Raw genomic sequence first — 20,142 nt, 5'->3', positions numbered from 1 at the left:
ATCTTTTCGACGAGAAAACATACCAATGGAATTCCCACTTACTAACTGGATTTACGAATTCGGGTGTAACCGTACTTGGAAATACGAGAATTGTTATGCAAATGGAATGTCAAACGGGGAATATTTTCATATGATTTGTGATTTGAAATTACATTTTTGTAGAAAACATTTTTCACAATTATTATTCCGCTGTCCATATCTTTCATTAAATCTCTTATTTAATCACCTATTTCTTTAAAAATATATATGAATGATATCATTTAAATTACTAGTATTTCTTGAATGCTGAACTTTAATAGCTACAAGTTTGTTCTATGATTAGCTTGGCTAACCCTCCTACATATTTTCCATACATGTAGATTAATGGGAGTGCTAAGTGCAGAGTTTCAGGCATTTTAAGGGTCAAGGAAATAAGTTTAGATTCTCATAAACAGATGTAAGAACATATATATATATTAGATCCATAAGTATGTATTTGCTTTGTGACATTTGAATGGAATATTAAGTAATTTGGAAAATTGATGTTAAGATGATGTAATCTGATAATTAAGGCTTGCGGTATTCTAATCGTGTGGACCCGAGTAATTGGAAAAGTACGAACAGTTACCGTGCCATGTAACTACCCCTGGTGAAGAATTTGGGACGTTACATTTGTCCTTCTCGGTAATCTATCAAATGCAAGATTCACTTCACTTTTTATAATAATGTCCACTTTACGAATGTCTCGTGATTTGTATGCCATCTAATCCCCCCTTATTTTCACACTTTGGTATCCACCACATGTGTCATTCATTACAGCTTTCAAGATTATTATGGATGCATGGATCTCTGTCTATTCTTGCATGCATGTACTTAGATCGTGCTTAAGACACCTATCTATTCTGTTTGCTCCAAACCTCACCCAAGGTCACATGCATTACCTCATTTCCTCATAACATTACACTGTTATTCTAAACCATCAACTAATAGGAATGAATTTACCGTTACTTACACTCTTTCGAAAGTTGCAGAGCCCTTCTTTACTTCTTGGTACTTTCCTTGATTGTCCACTTTGTACTTTCCTTACTTTTTGACAGAACCTTAGCAAGAAATGGATTCACCTCATTAGATGCTTATTCAAGTGTCAATAATCATCTCACAACAAGATTGGATTTTCTCTTACCTGGACACACGGTGTTCTTGCTGTTTGTATTCCCTTCTTCTTTTTTTTACACCATCTTCCTCTCTCCTTTCCTCTCACGCTCAGCTTCTTTCTGTATGAGACTTCTTTGCTCAAATGTCTTCTTATGGCCTCCCAATTTTCTATAAATCCACCTCTGTTATTTCCTCTCTTGCCAGGTGTCCTTCATGCACAAAGATTGATTGATTTTCTTCCAACTTCTCCATATTAGCACGTCAAACCTGGGCATCATTAATTCCAGTCTCTATTAACTCAAGTCATTTCATCGATCTCTTGCTATCACACGACTGCCATAGCATAATTAACTCTTCTTCTCCTCTCTTTTCTTCTCTTTTTTTTTCTATCATCCCCATGCCATCACACGGTTCCAACTTCTTCATTCATTTTCTTTTATTTACAACTCATTAATCCCATTGGTCTCTTATGCATTCAATTGTCTGTCATTATCACTCTCCTACACACAATTACCTATTCCCCTAGTAACTCTTCCTCTTATTGGTCCTCCTATCATCATTGGATTTTCTCTCTTATTCTCTCTTCTGTAGTCAAACCAGTAGTTCTCCATGTTCTTTCTCCACAAATTAATTCTTTGACTACCTATTCTCCATTGTATCTCAATTGAAACTTTTGATTTGTCACTCACTACAAGAAAAATGGGAATAGATGATAGAGCATTTATGATAAAAATCGTTGTATCACAAAACAATGATAGATTTGTGATAGAAAAATGGTCTATCAGACCATTAATGATAGATTTGTGATAGAATTTTTGTATATTGTGAATAGATGATAGTCTTGTGATAGACGTATGATATAATTTTTGTCTATCAATAAAATATGATACATTTGTGATATAAATTATATCTATCACATTTTTTTTGATATAATTTTAATATTAACCATATTTTGACCCAAATTTTAATTAATATTTTATTAGACAAAATAAACCAAACTCTACATTTTGTTAGACAAAATAAGCCATATATTAATAATGTTTTATTAAAAAAATAAAGCAAACGGTGCATTTTGCTAACCTAATACAACTGTTGCCTACCTAGTGTTTCTAAGTGTTTGCTCAACTCTCTCGCGATTCACTCTCACAACTCGCAAGACTGGCCTGAAATCCGACGCCATTGACACCGTTGACACCATCGACGCCATCGACGGAGCGACCCTCTACTCACCAGCGACAAATCTTTCATTCCTAACTCAGGTACGTGCATCCTCTTCTTTCCTTTTACTCCATTGTGCATTTTGCTTTTATTTATGATTTTTGTTGTGGGTTTTCTGCGATTCCAGATAATCCAAGCCGAGTGGACACCATTGACATAAAAAGAGCCCTAGCTTCCATTGTAGACTGTTGACACCCCATAGAAGCCTTCAAGCCATATACGAACCAGTCAGGTGATAATCTTATCATTTTATAACTGCTTATTGCCTTTTGTGTTATAAATTTACCTGACTTTTCTCTGGTTAATTTTGAAAATATTTGATGTGGTATTTGGGCTATCCAGAAAAAGATAAAGTTTAAGGTAACAGTGGGCATCTCAATGATGTTAGGAAGGTAGTCAATTGCTTGCTCTGTTGGTTGTGTGTTTTTTTTTCCTATGGAACTGAATTTTTGTTGGGTGGCCAAGGTCTTGATGTCACTAAAATTTTGGTTTTCTTGTTAAAGTTACTGTTATTGTCAAAAGATGTTACTCAAAATTGAATATCTTTTTAAAAAAGTAATTCTTATTTCATTTTTTCCCTCTTTTATGTGTCAGGATAAAAAATGATTGATTTGGAACTCTAATGGATAAGGCTTGGATTGAATGTAGTAGAACTCACCTGAGTATGATAAAGGGGTCAAAGATTTCATGAATTTTGCTGTTGAAAATGCCAAGGATGCTAGCGTCATTAGATGTCCATGTTATGAATGTAGGAATCTAGCCTTTCTCCCTGGTAGGAAAGTAACCGAACATCTATTTTGGAAAGGTTTTGATGTGGCTTATAAAACCTGGACGTGGCATGGGAAAGATATTCATACCACACCATCTTGTAACATAGATTTTCCGTTTGAGTCTATGGACTACAACGATGGTAACATAGTGGATATGGTGATGATGCTTACAAAAATTGTTTTGGAGATCCTAAGGCATTTAAGGAACTACTAGAACAGGCTCAGAAACCTTTGTACCCAGGATGTACAAAATTCACTAAGTTAGGCACTTTGGTGAAGTTGTTTAATATCAAGGATAAATTCGGATGGTTTGATAATAGTTTTACCGAACTGCTGAGTTTTCTGACATAATTGTTGCCTGAAAACAATGAAATTCCAGAATCCATGTATGAGGCGAAGAAAATAATGTCCGCTTTGGGCTTAGAATATGTGAAAATACATGCTTGCCCAAATGATTGCATACTCTACCGAAAAGAGTATGAACGGCTTTCTGAATGCCCTACTTCTGGTTTATCTAGATGGAAGAAAAAGGATGGTAGAGTTGACCAATATAGGAATAGTGTACCTACGAAGGTCTTATGGTACTTCCCACCCATTCCTAGATTTAGGCGTATGTTTCAGTCATCTCAAACTGCGAAGGACTTGACTTGGCATGCAAATGTGAGGGCCATTGATGGTAAGCTCCGACATCCGGCTGATTCACCATCATGGAAGCCAGTTGATGAGAAATGGCCTACATTTGCATCAGATCCTAGAAATCTTCGTCTTGCCCTTTCAGCTGATGGAATCAATCCACATAGCTCTCTTAGTAGTACATATAGTTGTTGGTCAGTTATTCTTATAACATAAAATCTTCCACCATGGTTGTGTATGAAACGAAAATTTATGATGTTGTCCCTATTGATTTCTGGTCCTCAACAACCGGGCAATGACATTGATGTGTACTTGGCTCCTTTGATAGAAGATTTATAAATTTTATGGGATGTTGGGGTAGATGCTATGTTACTATGGACTATAAATGACTTTCCAGCATATGGGAATTTAACGGGGTTGAACCTTTAAAGGGTACAATGTCTGTCCATATTGTAGTGTAAACACACCCAAATGTAGACTTAAACTTAGTAGAAAAAATGCGTATATGGGTCATCGTCGGTGGCTTCTTTCTAATCATGAATTCAGACGTCAAGCGAAAGCCTTTGACAACACAATAGAGCATGACCAAGCTCTAAAATCGTTGAACGGTGACAAGATTTTACAACTAGTTGAGTCTATTGAACATGAATGGGGAAAGAGCAAGACTAAAAAACGCAAAAGGATCGACAATGATGAACGTGTTTGGTGGAAGAAAAAATCCATATTCTATAATTTAGATTATTGGAAGTACTTGCTAGTGCGACATCAATTAGATGTTATGCGCATCGAAAAAAATGTTTGTGAGAGCATATATGGAACACTGTTGCACATTCTTGGAAAGACTAAAGATGGTCTTAAGTCAAGGAAGGATCTTGTGGTAATGAAAATTAGGGACAAATTAGCACCATTAGTAAAAGGTAAGCGTACCTTCTTCCTCCAGCTTCTTACACATTAACTAGAGATGAAAAGGCAAGCTTTTGCAAAACTTTGAAGAGTATCAAGGTTCCTTATGGGTATTCGTCAAACATCAAGAATCTTGTGTCAATGAAAGACTTTAAACTTCAAGGCCTAAAGTCCCATGATTGTCATGTTCTTATGCAACAACTTTTACTCATTGCACTTCGGTGTGTTTTGTCAAAGCATGTCAAAGATGCTATTATCAGGTTTTGTTTCTTCTTCAATTCCTTGTGTGCAACTGTGGTTGATGTGTCAGTATTGGATAAATTGGAGACGGACATCGTAGTGACTTTGTGCTTGTTGAAAAAATGTTTTCCCCCATCTTTTTTCGACATTATGGTTCATCTTACTGTGCACTTAGTCAACAAAGTTAGACTTTGTGGTCCTGTCTATCTTCGTTGGATGTATCCTTTTGAGAGATACACGAAAACCCTTAAAGGTTATGTTCGGAATCGTAACTGTCCTGAGGGATGCATAGCTGAGAGATATATTGCAGAGGAAGCAGTAGAATTTTACGTCGAATACATGTCAAACATGTATACTGTTGGGTTGTCAGCTGGTCATGTGCAAAAGTTATCAATTGACAAGCAATTGTCGGATACCTTACGTTGGATATTACAAGACCCTCTGCCTTTCGTAGATAAACAACCAAGTTATGATATTAATGGTTTTCACTTTGTAACACATGATCTAGAGTCAAACCGAGTTACTCAAAATAGTGGAGTAACTCTAGTTGCGAAAGCCATGCATGTTGCTACTTCTAAAGATAAAAATCCTATAACATGTGACACGACATTTTATGGGGTTATAGATGAGATATGGGTTGTTGATTACCACTTGTTAAAAATTCCTGTGTTGAAGTGTGATTGGGTTCAAAATAGGGGTGGTGTGTTGAAGGATGAACATGGATCCATCTTAGTGGACTTAAACCGGAGGGTATAAATCTGATCCATTTATATTGGCTTCTCAAGCCAATCAAGTGTTTTATGTACCTGATCAGATTGAAACAAAATGGTCTATTGTATGTCATATGCTTAGTAGAGGTGATCCCTACCAAAGAATTGAAGATGATGTCTATTACAATGCTGTTGAACACCCTCCATTTTGTTCTGATTTACCAATTAATGCTTTTCTACATTCTGTCGATGGTGAGCAAGAAATATTCGCATGAAATACCGAAGAGGGAATTTGGATCGAACGTCGAAATACCATTATATAGAACCCTGTTGGCAGTGAGTAATCATTAAATTCTTAAATATTTTATTGTTTAATTGTGTCTTTTGTGCATATGTTTGTGTGTGATGGCTTTTTTCTTTTAATTCTGTGTCGTGGCTTAAGTTCTTATGTTATTTATGTTTTACAATTTTCAGGTGTAGTTAAATGGATAAAAGAAAGGGTTCTTTTGATGATGAGGATAATTTTGAGGTTGCATATCATGATAAACTGCTTGACCATGAAGATGATGAAGACGAAGACACTGAAGATGCTGATGTTGAAGGTGAATTTGTTGAAGGTGACGATGTTCTAGGTGTTGATGTTCAAGGTGACGATGTTCAAGGTGCTGATGTTCTAGGTGCTGATGTTCCTGAGAGTAGTAACCCGAAAAGAGGTGTCAATATGGGTGCCAGGCAGAATAAAAAATTAAGAACGACAAAGGGGAGGATAGTGATACAATATAATTCAATGGGAGTTCCTGCAGGTGATGAGGCCACTGAGCTATGTACATATCTTGGAGTCTTGGCTCGTACTTCGGTTTCAATTCTCGAAAAAGATTGGCGTAAAGTGTCATTTGAGATAAAGGATCTCTTATGGGAGTCTGTTCAGGTAAAGTTTGACATTACATACTCTGAATAGGCAACCTATGATGAATATACATCATTTATTTAGTAGTAAACTTCACTTACTAACTCTCACTTCTATTTTGTTATCAATGATTATTAGGAACGCTTTGTTGTTCATCCTAATAGTAAGAAGACACTATTACAATCAATTGGGCATGCATTTCGTAACTTCAAGTATGTACTGACAAGAAAGTACATCATGCCATTCATTGGGGATTGGAAGTTGCTATACACCCCCCATTGAATATCCCAAAATTAAGAAAGTTGTTTGGAGAGAGTTTGTCAATAACCGTTTATCTAATGACTTTCAGGTGTATATCTTCAAATTAGAATTGATTCATCACTTGTTCATATATGTTTTACATATAACAAGAAATAACTAATATGTATGTTTTACTATAGAGAGTCAGTTCTACGAACAAGGGGAAAAGGGCCTTATATAAGTTCAATCATCGACTCAGTCGAAGATGATACGTTGGTTTGATGAAAGATGTGGTAAGTTGCTTTCATGTTATACTAATTTAATTATTTTGAGAGATTTTATTTACTGCATTAAAATAATGTAACCTGTTTATCCACCAGTGCTCAGAAACTGATGTTTCTGAAGATTTAGTTGATAGAAGTGAACTTTGGAAGAGAGATCGGAGAATTAAAAATGGAGGATACAACCCCGAAACTGCAGACATTGTTAACAAAATTGTGAGCAACTTAAACATACTTAAACATTATCCTTTACATTAATGTGGTGAAATATGATTACTTTCTTTTTTATGTTACAGGAGAAGCTGAAAAAGGAGGCTGAAGAAGGGTCGTTGAAGTCGGATGGAAGAAACGGCATACTTGCACAATCACTGGGAAGGCTTCCTCAAACTGGTCACCTACAAGGTGTTGGTAAATTTGTTAACGTTACAAAGTACTTTCACAGTGTGAATGTACCTCGCTACTCAATTGAAAATCAGCAGATTGAGCTTTTTGCTTGGAAGAAATCAATTGGAAAGCAACTGGAAGAAATCATGAACATATTAAAGAACAAAGCTCCATATTCAGATGTAGAAAGTTTCACCTTCCCACCATCTCCTTTATTTTGTGATGATGATTGCATAGAAAAGGACAAGGACAAGGTGGATGGAGTTGATGAATAGAAGGTTAGTTTATCTGTTTTTTGTTAGGTTTCACTTTGGTTACTTTATCTCTTCTTATTACTGCTATTTGAATATAATGTTGCTATTTGAATATGCAAAATGGCAGGAGCCTGGTAATTTGGACAACTCAACTGTGAAGAAGAAGGAATTCTCTCTTCAAACAGTAGTGGAAAATAGGGAAGGACATGATGAAAAGGATGACATTACAACTACGAAGAAAAGAGGAAAATCTTTGATTCCTGTTGCCAACCCAAGAAAAAGTCCAGGACTCAACCCCAACTTGCGAACGGATGCTACAGATGAGAAGGGAAAAAGGGGGATTGGAAGTACCAAAAAGCAACCGTTTAATGAGAAAGTTTCATTACCTAATAGTGAGGATCCAATGGCAAGGGATGAAAGACTGAAAAGGCTGGAAAGCAAGAAAGTAGTAGTGCAGCATGTACGAAACACTAGGCAAGCAGCGGCGGGGCACCAAAATAGTCATCCGATACTGCAATTGTTTGCCAAGTTGTGTGAGACATACATGCCTAAAGATGGTTGGATTCCATATCTTGTGCCAGAGGGTGTATGTGAGGCAAAAGGGATTAAAGCTCATATTGGGATGATGGAGTGCAAAGCATTGCTGACGATGCAACCATTAGGAGTCAACGTTATTGAACTATACATTGCGTAAGACATTTTCATTTTCCTTTACACTTAATTGTTTTATATGATGTTGGGCTACCCGTCTAATTATGATGTTTGTGCCAACTGTTTCAGGTTGTTGTATGACTCTCTTCTCCCAAATAGGAACTGAATGACACAATTTGGATTCATATGTCCGGGCACGGTGTCACCACCTAGTAGTGTTCCAGAAGCCACTCGTAATCGCAGAATAGAGCGTTTGTGTTGGCGTCTGAAAAAGGCAAGTAAAGGCCAGTTCTTATTTATGCCACACAATCCCAGGTTTGAATTCAGTGTTCTTATTTCAATTTTCATTTAGTTTAGCATGTCTTTCATAATTGATGATTTATAACATAACTGTTGGTTTCTCTGTTACTTACTTTCTTCTTCTTCTTTTTTTCTATTTTAGTTCCCATTGGATTTTACTTGTGATTGATGTGGTGAAAAATGAAGTGTTTTATCTGGATCCTATGGGGCAAGATAATCTTGATCATGATTTGGAATATATGATTAAAGCGTATGTATTCTTTCTATCTGATTGCATTCTTATTTTTGGTTTGTTTCATTATATTTCAGATACTTAACTACATGTACTCTAATATGCATACAACTCCATGACAATGTATACAACCGAGGTTAGTAAGGAAATATGGAATTACAATGCTAAGATGAGATTTGTGAAGGTAAAACAAATTACCTTAAGTAAATATTGTGTGCCTATTACTTTAAGCTAAAGCATGTTATATTTCTAACCATCATTTTCTTGTTTAACTGTGAATAGATACCCACAAAACCAAAAAATATCGAATGCGGCTATTATGTGATGCGATACATGAAGGACATAATAGCATACATTAGTTTGCTAATGAATGATGTAAGTTATTGATGAATGAAGAATAAGATTTCATACGTTTGGCTTATACCATGTATAGCATTGTTTTATAACTTTGATGGCTTTTATGTTGTGCCTATCAGTTCATTGGAAAGACGGTGCACACTCAGGCTGAAATCGACGATGTTTGTTTGGAGTGGGCTAATCATTATCCGAAATCATCAACGCATCACCAAAACGGTTAGTACAAATTGCGATACCACACATAGATGACTCGTTTAGCAAAAACTTGAGCTGCCGGTGGATTCTTGTTTGAGATAAACCTTGCTTCATTGATGTATTTAGATTATCAAACTATATATCTGAATTGAGGTCACCCTTTGAAACATGCAAATGGTCTAGTTGGGTAACTAAAGTTCTTTCCTCTGTGCAGTGTTTGTGGACCTTTCTGGGAATGGGAGGAACTGCTGCATTTCCTTAGCTAGGAATGGTTTAATTTTCTTCTTTTTTTGTTTGTGAAAACTGATAAACTTTGATAAGCTGCTGGAAATTGTGTCTTGTTTGATAGGTTGTTGCGAATTCTCTCTTGTTTAGCATGCATGGAATTGTTTTGATTAAAGTACTTGAGATATAAAGTTTGAGAATCTGTTGCTTATATAAGATGAGACTTTTTTCCTTGTATTGAATGTTATGTAATATTATCTAGTATATTATAATGCTTTTCGATTCAATTTTATATCCAATTTAATTTTAATTTCATATATCAAATCTGTAAATGAATTTTAAATACAGGAATAAATAAATAAAATTTAAAAATTAATATTTATTTTAAAATAATTTTTTAATCTCGCGACAGAAAAAACCAGTCACAAAATTCTGTCACAAAAATACCGAATTGAAAATTTTGGCACCAAAATTAAATGAAAATTTTTTTAAAAACATTTCATTTTCCCCCCATAAAATCAAACTTAAAAAGTCAATACCCACAAAAAAAATCAACTCTCGCCAAAATATTAACTGAAATTAATTAAAAGTAATTTCTTGGTATGATAGATTTATGATTATTAAATTATATCATTAATGCATGATAGATTTTTTTTATGTCATAAAAGGATGACAGTGACATACATGATAGAAACGAACTCTATCATGCACCCCCTTTTATGACAGTGTTTTTCTATCATCTAAGGCCTGTTTTCTTGTAGTGACTTTGCTAGGTTCACACCTATCACATGGAGTCTTTATATCGTTTGTACATTTTAATATTTCATAGAAATATTAAAATGTACATGACACGTATGAATGTATGTATAGTTTGTGTTTTTCCCCCATATCAAAATTCAAGTTGTAATATTTCGTTTATTAAATTTCATCAAGTATTAACTCTGAAAATTTTCTATTTATTTTATTATCTTATTATTATTATTAACCATTTCTCAAGGAGAACTTCTGCATAAAATCCTAGTAATTCTATACTTGTAAAAAAAATTATATAATGTACTTGGTAAATTTTCTGGGTGTTACAGTCATCTTTAAGTGGATTGAGATTAGTTGTCAACGATTTTGCATGTGTTTACTATTGTAGAACTAGAGGATTAACTTTATCTCTTGCATATGAAAGCCAAGAATCTTTAGTTGTGCTTTCAATGTAATTATGGATCCCATGATAATTGTTTGTGGGTTTCGCTCTAATAAATCATCACAAGTCTATAACTCATCCACTAGGATTACCGAGGGGTTTAAAGGCTTGTTGCATGCACTAAATACAACCGTGATGCCTACGAAAGTGAGTTAAGTTTTATTTGTTTAAGATACGTTTGCATTGTTAGGGACTAGCAACGTCTAATTTGAAGGTGCGATTAGACCTCTAAATTGAGGTTTCAATGTTCTTTAATTAGGATGTTCTAGTATCTACTACTGTGTTTTTATATGTTTTAGCTTAACTTTTCAATTACAAGTGTTTGCCATTGATTTCGTAGGAAATTAGAGCAAAACGAAGTTATTCAAACTTCAATAGTTAGAAATCAGATTTGCTGTCGAGACACTTCAATTTGGTCATAGGGACGGCAAGCCATCTGGACACCCTAATTTGGCTGTCGGGACAGCAAGTTGTCCGGACCCCCAATTTTTCTATCTGGACAGCAAGCCAATTTCATAATTTAGGACAAATTTAAATCTGTCTAGACACCCTCTTAGGTTATCCGGGCACCTGTTGTGGACCTACAACTCGAGAATAAGATTTTTAAGGAGTTTTTGGGCAATTAACATTTGTAACCAATGGAGAACGACTTTGTAAGAGTAGATAGGTATTGTAAATCAGAAGACAGAGGATAAAACCCTATTCTAAGGGTTTTCCCTCATACTTTTCTATCATTCACCATAGTTCTAGAGTAGTTTAGTTTTAGTTTCTCTTTCTAGATTTCTTTGTTCTCCTTGGTTTTTCTCATTGATTTTGTGTAAACACTTAGAGGACAATAGATTAGATGTTTATCACTCTGATCACGAGTGGCTAGTGCTCTATGCTAGTCTCTAATCCCAAAGGGTGGATGTGATGTTCTATTGTTCAAGGTATGTTCAATGATACGTAGTTACGGTATCCCCCTTGTGATTTTGTGATAGTTATGCTTTGAATATACATAAACGAGTATGTGTGGAGAAAAATATTGAAGGTATACACATGCTGAGCTGAGGAGGTTATTCCTCCGTATGAGATAATGGGGACAAGGCAGTTCCAACTGATGTCTTGGTCAGTTTCAACTGCTCAAATAACGAAGGAGGTAGCGGTTCGGATAGCAGTTATTGTAAGAGGTTATCAAGAGATGCAAATCAACCGGTGTAACCGCACCCAACTTTCATAACCGCTCCTAACCTCCGAAGCACTATAAATGCATGTATCATTCAAACATTTAGTAGAGACACTCGCTTCTTGAATAAAAGATCAGGCATCCATGGACTATGCAAGTTTCTGAACCACATACATTCTTGTGTCTTTCTTATTTTTTCTTTCTTTCTACATTGCTTTTTTCCTTCGATGCAAAAATTACATTGATAGTATGCTATTATTGTGATTAATACATTTGGAGTGTGAATCTAGTTCGACAACTAAGCTAAGCCCCAATAGCAATTAAATTTGAACCTAAATTTTTATTCCAATTTCACCTCTTAGATTATTTGTCTTGAAAATTTTAGGGTTTTACATTTATATTTTCTTTTGGTAAAGAGAATTTTTTTTTATCTATTACTTGTCCCACGTATTGCACGTATTTTGACTTGTTTATAATAAATATTCATAAATCAAACACATGAGAAAGACTAAATAAGTTTAAAAGTTTAATCAAAACTTTTTTTTTACTAAGATACTCAATAAATTAGGTAATTGAGGTTGCGTTTGGGAGGATGTATGTCCGTTGTCACCGCTAGCGAGAAACGCTGGGACACGCCCTTTCACAAAACACTTTGTTTTCGCTGCTGTTTCCGTCGCCGTATCCGCTGAATAAATCCACGCTGTCTAAACAAGCATTTTCTTCAACCGCTAGGAAAATTCCTCTTTCTACTCTCTCTTTTTATCACAAATCACCAATTTAGAAATCTAGACTTATCATAGACTTTATACACACGAACTGCAAGGGGCTCGTCATTGTATTGAGGCATGCAATCTTCTATGAATGACGATTATGGCAGCAACAACTCTTCAAGGAGCGAGCCACTTATGATGCAGAGGATTTGAACTTTGGATTAGAGCTTATCAATTCTGACTAAAGCTTGTGATAAAATATGAGTTACAAAGCCTGAGGATACTAGCACGCCTGACACAATACACATAAACCCAAAATAGTCATTTCCACCCGTTGTCTTTGTCTCCCACTATGAACTAGCCGTTGCACATCTACTTATATATATGTAACAAATGTATCTCTAGAATCAACTTGAATGAAATAACTCCCTTTCTACTCTGTCTTGTTAGCTATTGTTCTCTGTCATACTTTCTAATTTATTTCTTTCTATTATTCAAATCACTTCCGCAATATACACAAAATATTTCATGATAACGGAGCGATCGATTCTTGACCGTGAAAAGTGACCTTCCGCTCTACTGCTGCTGCCTGGTCTTGAGGCAGCGGCAGCACCACAGCATACGAGACGCATAGCAAACCAACCACGCATAATCCATAGGAGAAGGCCCCAAACCAGCACTGGTAACCTCACCATGAATGATCTCTCTTCATCGTTACCAGCTAGTGTCGTATCACAATGGAGCTTCAACAAGTCGCAACGGTACCAACACCTACTTGAAAAATTGAACAAGATCCACGATGACCCTACTCTCCCCACTTGCGGATCGACGAGCTTCTTGGGTATAGTTTCTCTTCCAAGGAAATAGTTCAGAAGGGATTTTTGATTCCTTGAAAAGCAAATATGATGCTACCACTACTTTTGCTCTACTGGGTTAGCAACAGAATTGAAGAAATGGGTTTTGTAATATTTATTAAAACAAAAAAAAAGAGATAATGGGAGGTGTGTCGAAGAAGACAAAGGTGGTGACTTTTTTTGTCTCCTTGAAATTTGGGTTTCATGTGACCCATTTTCATGTGGCAATTTGAATTTGTGTTGTGCGTGTGAGAAAGTACCCCGAAATTAAGGTCCAAGTATTACAATCCAACTGAACTTAAGTACCGTTAAGTGAGATGGTTTAGTTAGAATTAAAATCTCATGGGTGGTCCGATATATCTATAGAGAACCGGAATTTCATAGAGGATCTCATTCTTCTTTCCTCTTCTCTTCAGAACTTGGATCATATTTCATGAATCAAACTCAAGTTGGTTACACCAACTTAAGTTTGAGGGGGAGTGTTAAAATATGAGTTACAAAACCCAAGGATAGTAGCACGCCCGACACAATACACATAAACCCAAAATAGCCGTTTCCACCCATTGTCTTTTGTCTCCCACTGTGAACTAGCCGTTGCACATCTACTTATATATATATGTAACAGATGTATCTCTAGAATCAACTTGAATGAAAGAACTCCCTTTCTACTCTGTCTTGTTAGCTCTTGTTCTCTGTCATACTTTCTAATTTTGTTATTTCTATTGTTCAAATCACTTATGTAATATACACAAAATATTTCATCTTGTGCCAGACCTACTAATCCCATTCACACCATAGAAGTTGAAGAGTGTAGAAGCTTGAAGCTTCTGGTTTGGACTTTGGACCCACTAATCTCAATGGTACACCAAAACGCATCGTTTCATTAAAATGGAATATGTTATCATAAGGACTCTTTTGAATTATTGCAGTGTTTTGAAATTGTGTTCCGAATAAATATCTATATATTTTGTAAATATGATTTAATGTCCTTAGAGGTAATTTCACATCATAAACTCCATGTCTAATTAGCATATTTTACGGTTTCACCAAACACTTGATCAACATATTTTACAAGGATACTCTAACATAAATAGATAACATATACTCTAGCGTATACTTTATCAGTCAACACAGCCTGAGGCTAGCCATTTTGTGCAAGTTAGTCTTTTCTCTCAAGTGAAGGTGGTTTCCATTTTCTCTGGTGAGGAAAAAGGTTGTTCGGTCTGTATGTTTATTTCATACAGGTTCAGGTTCAATCTGTAGGTCAAACAATGGAGGATCTTACAGTGAAGTGGAACAATTTAACGTTAACGGAAGTTGAGGAGCAAGGCATCAATCTTGGTTTGGAAGATCTTGAAGCAATATCAACACTTGGGTTGTTCAGTCTTCTAGGGAGACTTCATCATGAACGTGTAATCTCTAAGGAGATTTTATCAAACACAATGAAGGAGATCTGGAAACTGATGGCACATCCGGCTTTCAAAGAGCTAGTGGATAATCTGTATGCAATTTGCTTTGACAATGAAAGAGACAAAAAGAAGATCCTGGAAGGGAGACCATGGTTATTTGACCGTCATATTCTTGTTTTACAGGAGATGTAGTGTAATGTGCCTCTTCGGGAGATCTTATTTGATTCAGAGGTTCTATGGGTGCAGATTCATAACCTTCCTTTATCAGCAATGTCGGCTAAAGTTGGTAGGCTCAATGGAAATTCAATTGGTGAGTTTGTGGAAGTGGATACACAAAAGCATGGAATAGGGTAGGGTCCTTATCTTCGAGTTCGAGTTCGATTATCCTTGTTTCATCCCCTCCCTAGGTGTTAAAAGATTGATTTACCAGATCGATCGTTTAATGTGGGATTTCGGTATGAGCATTTGCCAATATTCTGTCTCAAGTGTGGTTGTATTGTGCATGGGAAAGGAGGGTGTCCGGATATATCGTCTAGCCGTATTCATGCCAATGAAGCTGACGCGGAGTATGGAAGTTGGATGAGAGCGCCGATTAATCAAAGAAGACAGACGGGTTACAAATCGGAATTTTCTCATCGGAAGTTTACAAATTCCGGTAGTGGTAGAAGTTCGGCGAAGGAGGATGAGAATATTAACGGTTCAGAACAGAATCAATTACGTGATCGGGTAATTAAGGTAACGGTTGATGGAGGAGTATCATCTACTAATGATGATAATATTTCAAATGCAAAAATCCCTGATTTTTCGGTAATGGAGGAGGTGAATGTGGAAGTTACGTCTCCTATTGATGTGATAACGACGTTAAGGACGTGATAATGTCCATAACTCAGCACGTGATACATGTGTTGGTTCATTTAATCAAGATGCTGTTACAATTGTTATACCACCAGAACCACCAAAACAGAAGACTACGAGGTCCAGTTGGAAGCGTCGGGCAAGGAGGTTGGTGGAAAAAGATCCTGAGATGGGGGTGATGAGGATGACTTATCTGGAGTGAAGGGAAGGGGAAAGAGATTGGCAGAGGATAGCTGTGGAGTGGCTAAAAAACAAAAACATGTTGAGGCGGAGGCTGTTTGAACAGCCCCGCCATGATCAATGCGCTTACTAGCATGGAATTGTAGAAGGCTTGGGAACCTATCTACAATTTGTGAACTTAGCCAGTTGGTTAAATTAAAGTCTCCCCAAATGTGTTTCTTAATTGAAACAAAATTGCATTCTTCTAAGATTTGTTTCATTAGAAATAAACTTAATTTTAAAAATGGGTTGGCTGTAGATGCGGAAGGGACGAGAAGAGGATTGATGTTGTTATGGGCAGAAGAAGCTGGGTTGGAAGTTTAGTCTTATTCGTCACGTCATATCCATGTGATAGTTACCGATAAAAATAGGGGTCCATGGCGACTGACTTTTTTCTATGGTCATCCAGAGGCACAACAATGAAAGCATTCATGGAACTTGTTACGTTTTCTAAAGATTACCTCTGCGGCGTTTCCTTGGATGTGTGTGGGGGACTTCCATGCCATTACTAATCAAAGTGAAAAGGTCGGTGGAAGTGCTAGTAGTAATGTACAAATTTAGGAGTTTCTTGAAGCACTCATGGAATGCCAGTTGCAAGATTTGGGCTATAAAGGGAATATGTTTACATGGAGTAACCGGAGAAGGGATCCTAATTCATTCATAAAAGAGAGGTTGGATAGAGCTGTGGCTAACCATGAATGGCTACAAAGATGGGAACATTATCTGGTACATCATGTTAAAATGAGTTCCTCTGACCATAGTTGTATTTATGTGTTCTGGGATCCTAGTCAAATTCCTAGACGAAGGAGAACCACAAAGTTTAAGTATGATCCTGGATGGGGTTGTACGGAGACTTGCAAGGAGTTGGTTCGGCAGCATTGGGTTGTTAAACCTATGAGGAGTAATGGCCATAATGCTCTTTCACATTTGAAGCATAATCTGGGCAGGTGTGGCCCGATGATTCAACAATGGGTGGTGAAGGACAAGCAGAAACAGCAGAGTACTTTAAAGAAGCTCAATGAAAATCTTGAAAATCTGATTGCAGAAGAGAGTCATGAGAATCAGGAGGCCATTTCCTCGGTCCGTAGTGAGGTGAATCGTATTAGAGAGGATGAAGAAAAAGCATTAAAGAATTTGAGCAAGCAACATTGGTTCATGGCAGGGGCCCAAAATACAAGCTTTTTTCACAGTAGTATGAAGCAGCGCCGATGATCCAATCGGATTGATCATATTATAGATGATCATGGTAATTTATGGGAGTCAGAAGAGAATATAAAGGCCGCCTTTTATGATTATTATGCTCACCTTTTCTCTGTAGGCCCGAGCACAAATGATAATTCTTTCTTGGATATTATTCCCCAGTGGTAGATTCTGATATGAATGAAATGGTTTGTCAAGAAGTTACTAAGGAGGACGTTTGGAAGGCAGTGCAATGTATCAATCCAAACAAAGCCCCCGGGTCGGATGGATTTTCAGCGGCATTTTATCAACATCATTGGGCAACCGTGGGGGACAGTGTATTCGAAGCAGTTAATTATTGTTTTGAGTCTGGATGTATGGAGGCAGAGATGAATTGCACTTGCATTGTATTAATACCCAAGAAGGTGGATGCAGCCAAAGTAACAGAATTTCGTCCAATAAGTCTGTGTAATGTGGCTTATAAGATTATCTCTAAAATCCTAGCGAACAGATTGGGTTCTATCTTGCAGAAGATTATTAAAGGGAACCAGTCTGCCTACATTAAAGGGAGGCTAATTACTGATAATGTTATTGTGGCATATGAGGCATTGCATACCATGAATATGATAGCAACGAGTATAACTAATTATATGGCGGTGAAATTGGATATGAGTAAGGCATATGATAGTGTGGAGTGGAAATTTTTAATTGAGATGATGTCTAGAATGGGTATGGGTTTCTCAGTTAAGTGGCAGGATTGGATCATGCAGTGTATTTCCAGAGTCACACATAAGGTATTGATTAATGATGCATTTTCAGATGTCATTTGTCCTACGAGAGGACTTCGACAAGGTGATCCTATTTCACCTATGTTATTTGTGATTTGCACTGAGGCTTTGAGTAATAATCTTCATGGTGCTCATGAAAGAAATTTATTTAGAGGTATACCATTTGGAAGAGGAAGGATTCGGGTATCACACTTATTTTTTGCTGACAACAGCCTCCTGCTATTTTGTTGAGCTAGTGAGGAGGACTGGTTTTGTATCTATGATCTGCTGGAGTCTTATGGGAGAGTCTGAGGGCAAATGATAAATTACAACAAAACTAGTCTGTATTTCAGCAGGTTTACTCCTACTCCACTTCGGACCAAGCTGAGTTCAGTGATAGGGGCAGAAGAGGCTCAACAATACGATAGATACTTGGGTTTACCGGCCATGGTGGGAAGATCTAAACGGAATGCATTCAGTTATTTGGTGGAGAAAGTGAGAAAGAGAATTACGAGTTGGTCGCATCGCCATCTATCTCAGGCAGGGAAGGAGATTTTGGTGAAGGCCGTGTTACAGGCGATTCCTACATATGCAATGCAATTATTCAAGCTACCACAGAGTTTACGTAATGAGCTCGATCAACTGTTGCGTCAAATATGGAGGGGGAGTAATTCTAATCAGAAGGTTCATTGTTGGCTTGCTTGGACGAAACTGTGTTCACCAAAGAGTGTTGGAGGGATGGGATTTCATAATTTTGAAGCTTTCAATGAAGCCTTGCTAAACAAGGACGGAGGATTTTTACAAATCCAAATTCCTTGCCCAGTAAGGTTTTGCAAGCCAAATATTTTCGCAGCTCAGATTTTTGAAGTGTCAAGAAATGTCGGCATGCTTCATATCTTTGGTCTAGTATATTGGAGGCTAGGCCGTTGCTACAGGATGGATTAAGGTGGCGTATAGGGAATGGGTAGACGTTGCAAATATGGCAGGATAATTGGCTCTCAATGCCTCTTATTTATGGAGATATAGCAAGGCATTTAGGCTTCCAGAGGAGTTCTTGTGTGAGTTCACTGATAGATTGGGAAGTTGGGTGGTGGAATATCAGTCTAATTGAGCAGGTCTTTCATTCGGAAGAAGGCCAGATGATCTTAAAACAGTCATTGGGTTCCAGATTTATCTATGATTCGGTATGCTGGTCAGGGACTACAAATGGGCAATATTCTGTGAAGAGTGGGTATCATAGGGCTATGAAAATCAGAGGTAGGAGTTTGGCGACATCTTCTAATAGTAATAACAATGGGCAATCTCATTTGTGGCAGTCTATTTGGTCATTGTGTGTTCTCTGCAACAGTGGAAGAAACCTCCGAGAGATTGTATTAAGGCGAACTAGGATGCAACATTAGATTCACGGAGAGGTTGTACTGGTATGGGAGTGATATATAGAGATTGCAATGGAGATGTGTTGGCGTGTAGCACGATTTAGAGACAAGCAGTTTTGGAACCTACCTTAGCGGAGGCAATTGGGGGCTTTACATGCGATTCAAATTGCTTCTAACTTGGGGTTTTCTCATTTGATTTTGGAAGGTGATGCAGCTTCAGTAGTAGTGGCTATTAATGGAGGAGATTTGCATTCAACTGCATGGAGATCGGTAGTACTGGAGATAAGAAGATTGCTTTCAGCCTCTACAAGATGGTCTATTTAACATGTGAAACTAGAAGGCAACTTGGCTGCTCATACATTGGTTAAGTATGCTCTTCAAGAATAGCAAATGAGGGTTTGGATTGAAGAGATGCCTGGCTGTATCTCCGCGGTGGTGTCAGATGAAAAAGCGTCCAACACAGAGAAGTAGTTTGTTTTTTCTTGTTGTTATGTGATGCTGGTAGTTTAATAGTTATTTTGTTTAAGTTCATGACTGTGTTTTCATAGCTAAGTGGATTGTATTCCACCTTAGGGTGGCACGAGTGCCTTGTAGAGATATCCATTTCATTTTGCTCAGATTCTGGCCAGTGAAATTTATTCAAGTCGTTAGATCATTTGAAAAAAAACACAACGTGAAGCTCATAGGCATTTGGGCCATCATAAAGATGGAGTAAACCCAAGAGAATTAAAAAAAAAAAAAAAGCAAGAAAAAGCTAAAAAACACAAACACAAAGACGG

At 37.0% G+C, this 20,142-nt stretch overlaps 3 protein-coding genes across 3 annotated transcripts; all 3 read left to right on the top strand.

Annotated features, from left to right (window-relative positions):
• Positions 1-4,260: 4,260 nt before the first annotated feature.
• On the top strand, positions 4,261-6,088 carry LOC119996072. Its single transcript, XM_038842579.1, has 3 exons — positions 4,261-4,632; positions 4,749-5,648; positions 6,083-6,088. Exons 1-3 carry the CDS (start codon positions 4,261-4,263, stop codon positions 6,086-6,088), a joined length of 1,278 nt encoding a protein of 425 aa, XP_038698507.1.
• Positions 6,089-16,620: 10,532 nt separating this feature from the next.
• On the top strand, positions 16,621-17,253 carry LOC119996067. The gene has a single exon (XM_038842573.1). It carries the CDS (start codon positions 16,621-16,623, stop codon positions 17,251-17,253), a length of 633 nt encoding a protein of 210 aa, XP_038698501.1.
• A 1,052-nt stretch (positions 17,254-18,305) lies between these two features.
• LOC119996050 lies at positions 18,306-19,387 on the top strand. The gene is made up of 2 exons (XM_038842553.1): positions 18,306-18,866; positions 18,974-19,387. Exons 1-2 carry the CDS (start codon positions 18,306-18,308, stop codon positions 19,385-19,387), a joined length of 975 nt encoding a protein of 324 aa, XP_038698481.1.
• The last annotated feature ends 755 nt before the right edge of the window (positions 19,388-20,142 follow it).

Source organism: Tripterygium wilfordii, chromosome 1 (genome assembly GCF_013401445.1).
Source record: "Tripterygium wilfordii isolate XIE 37 chromosome 1, ASM1340144v1, whole genome shotgun sequence".
In the NCBI taxonomy this organism is placed as follows: Eukaryota; Viridiplantae; Streptophyta; class Magnoliopsida; order Celastrales; family Celastraceae; genus Tripterygium; species Tripterygium wilfordii.
The sequence above is the reverse complement of the archived record's forward strand: the minus strand, read 5'-3'. Positions and strand labels throughout refer to the sequence as shown.

Coding starts and splice junctions, on each gene's coding strand:
- LOC119996072 (XM_038842579.1), top strand. CDS start 4,261: ATGGGTCATCGTCGGTGGCTTCTTTCTAATCATGAATTCAGACGTCAA. Junction 4,633..4,748: donor AGTCAAGGAAGGATCTTGTG/GTAATGAAAATT, acceptor AAAACTTTGAAG/AGTATCAAGGTTCCTTATGG.
- LOC119996067 (XM_038842573.1), top strand. CDS start 16,621: ATGGAATGCCAGTTGCAAGATTTGGGCTATAAAGGGAATATGTTTACA.
- LOC119996050 (XM_038842553.1), top strand. CDS start 18,306: ATGATAAATTACAACAAAACTAGTCTGTATTTCAGCAGGTTTACTCCT. Junction 18,867..18,973: donor TTTTTGAAGTGTCAAGAAAT/GTCGGCATGCTT, acceptor CAAATATGGCAG/GATAATTGGCTCTCAATGCC.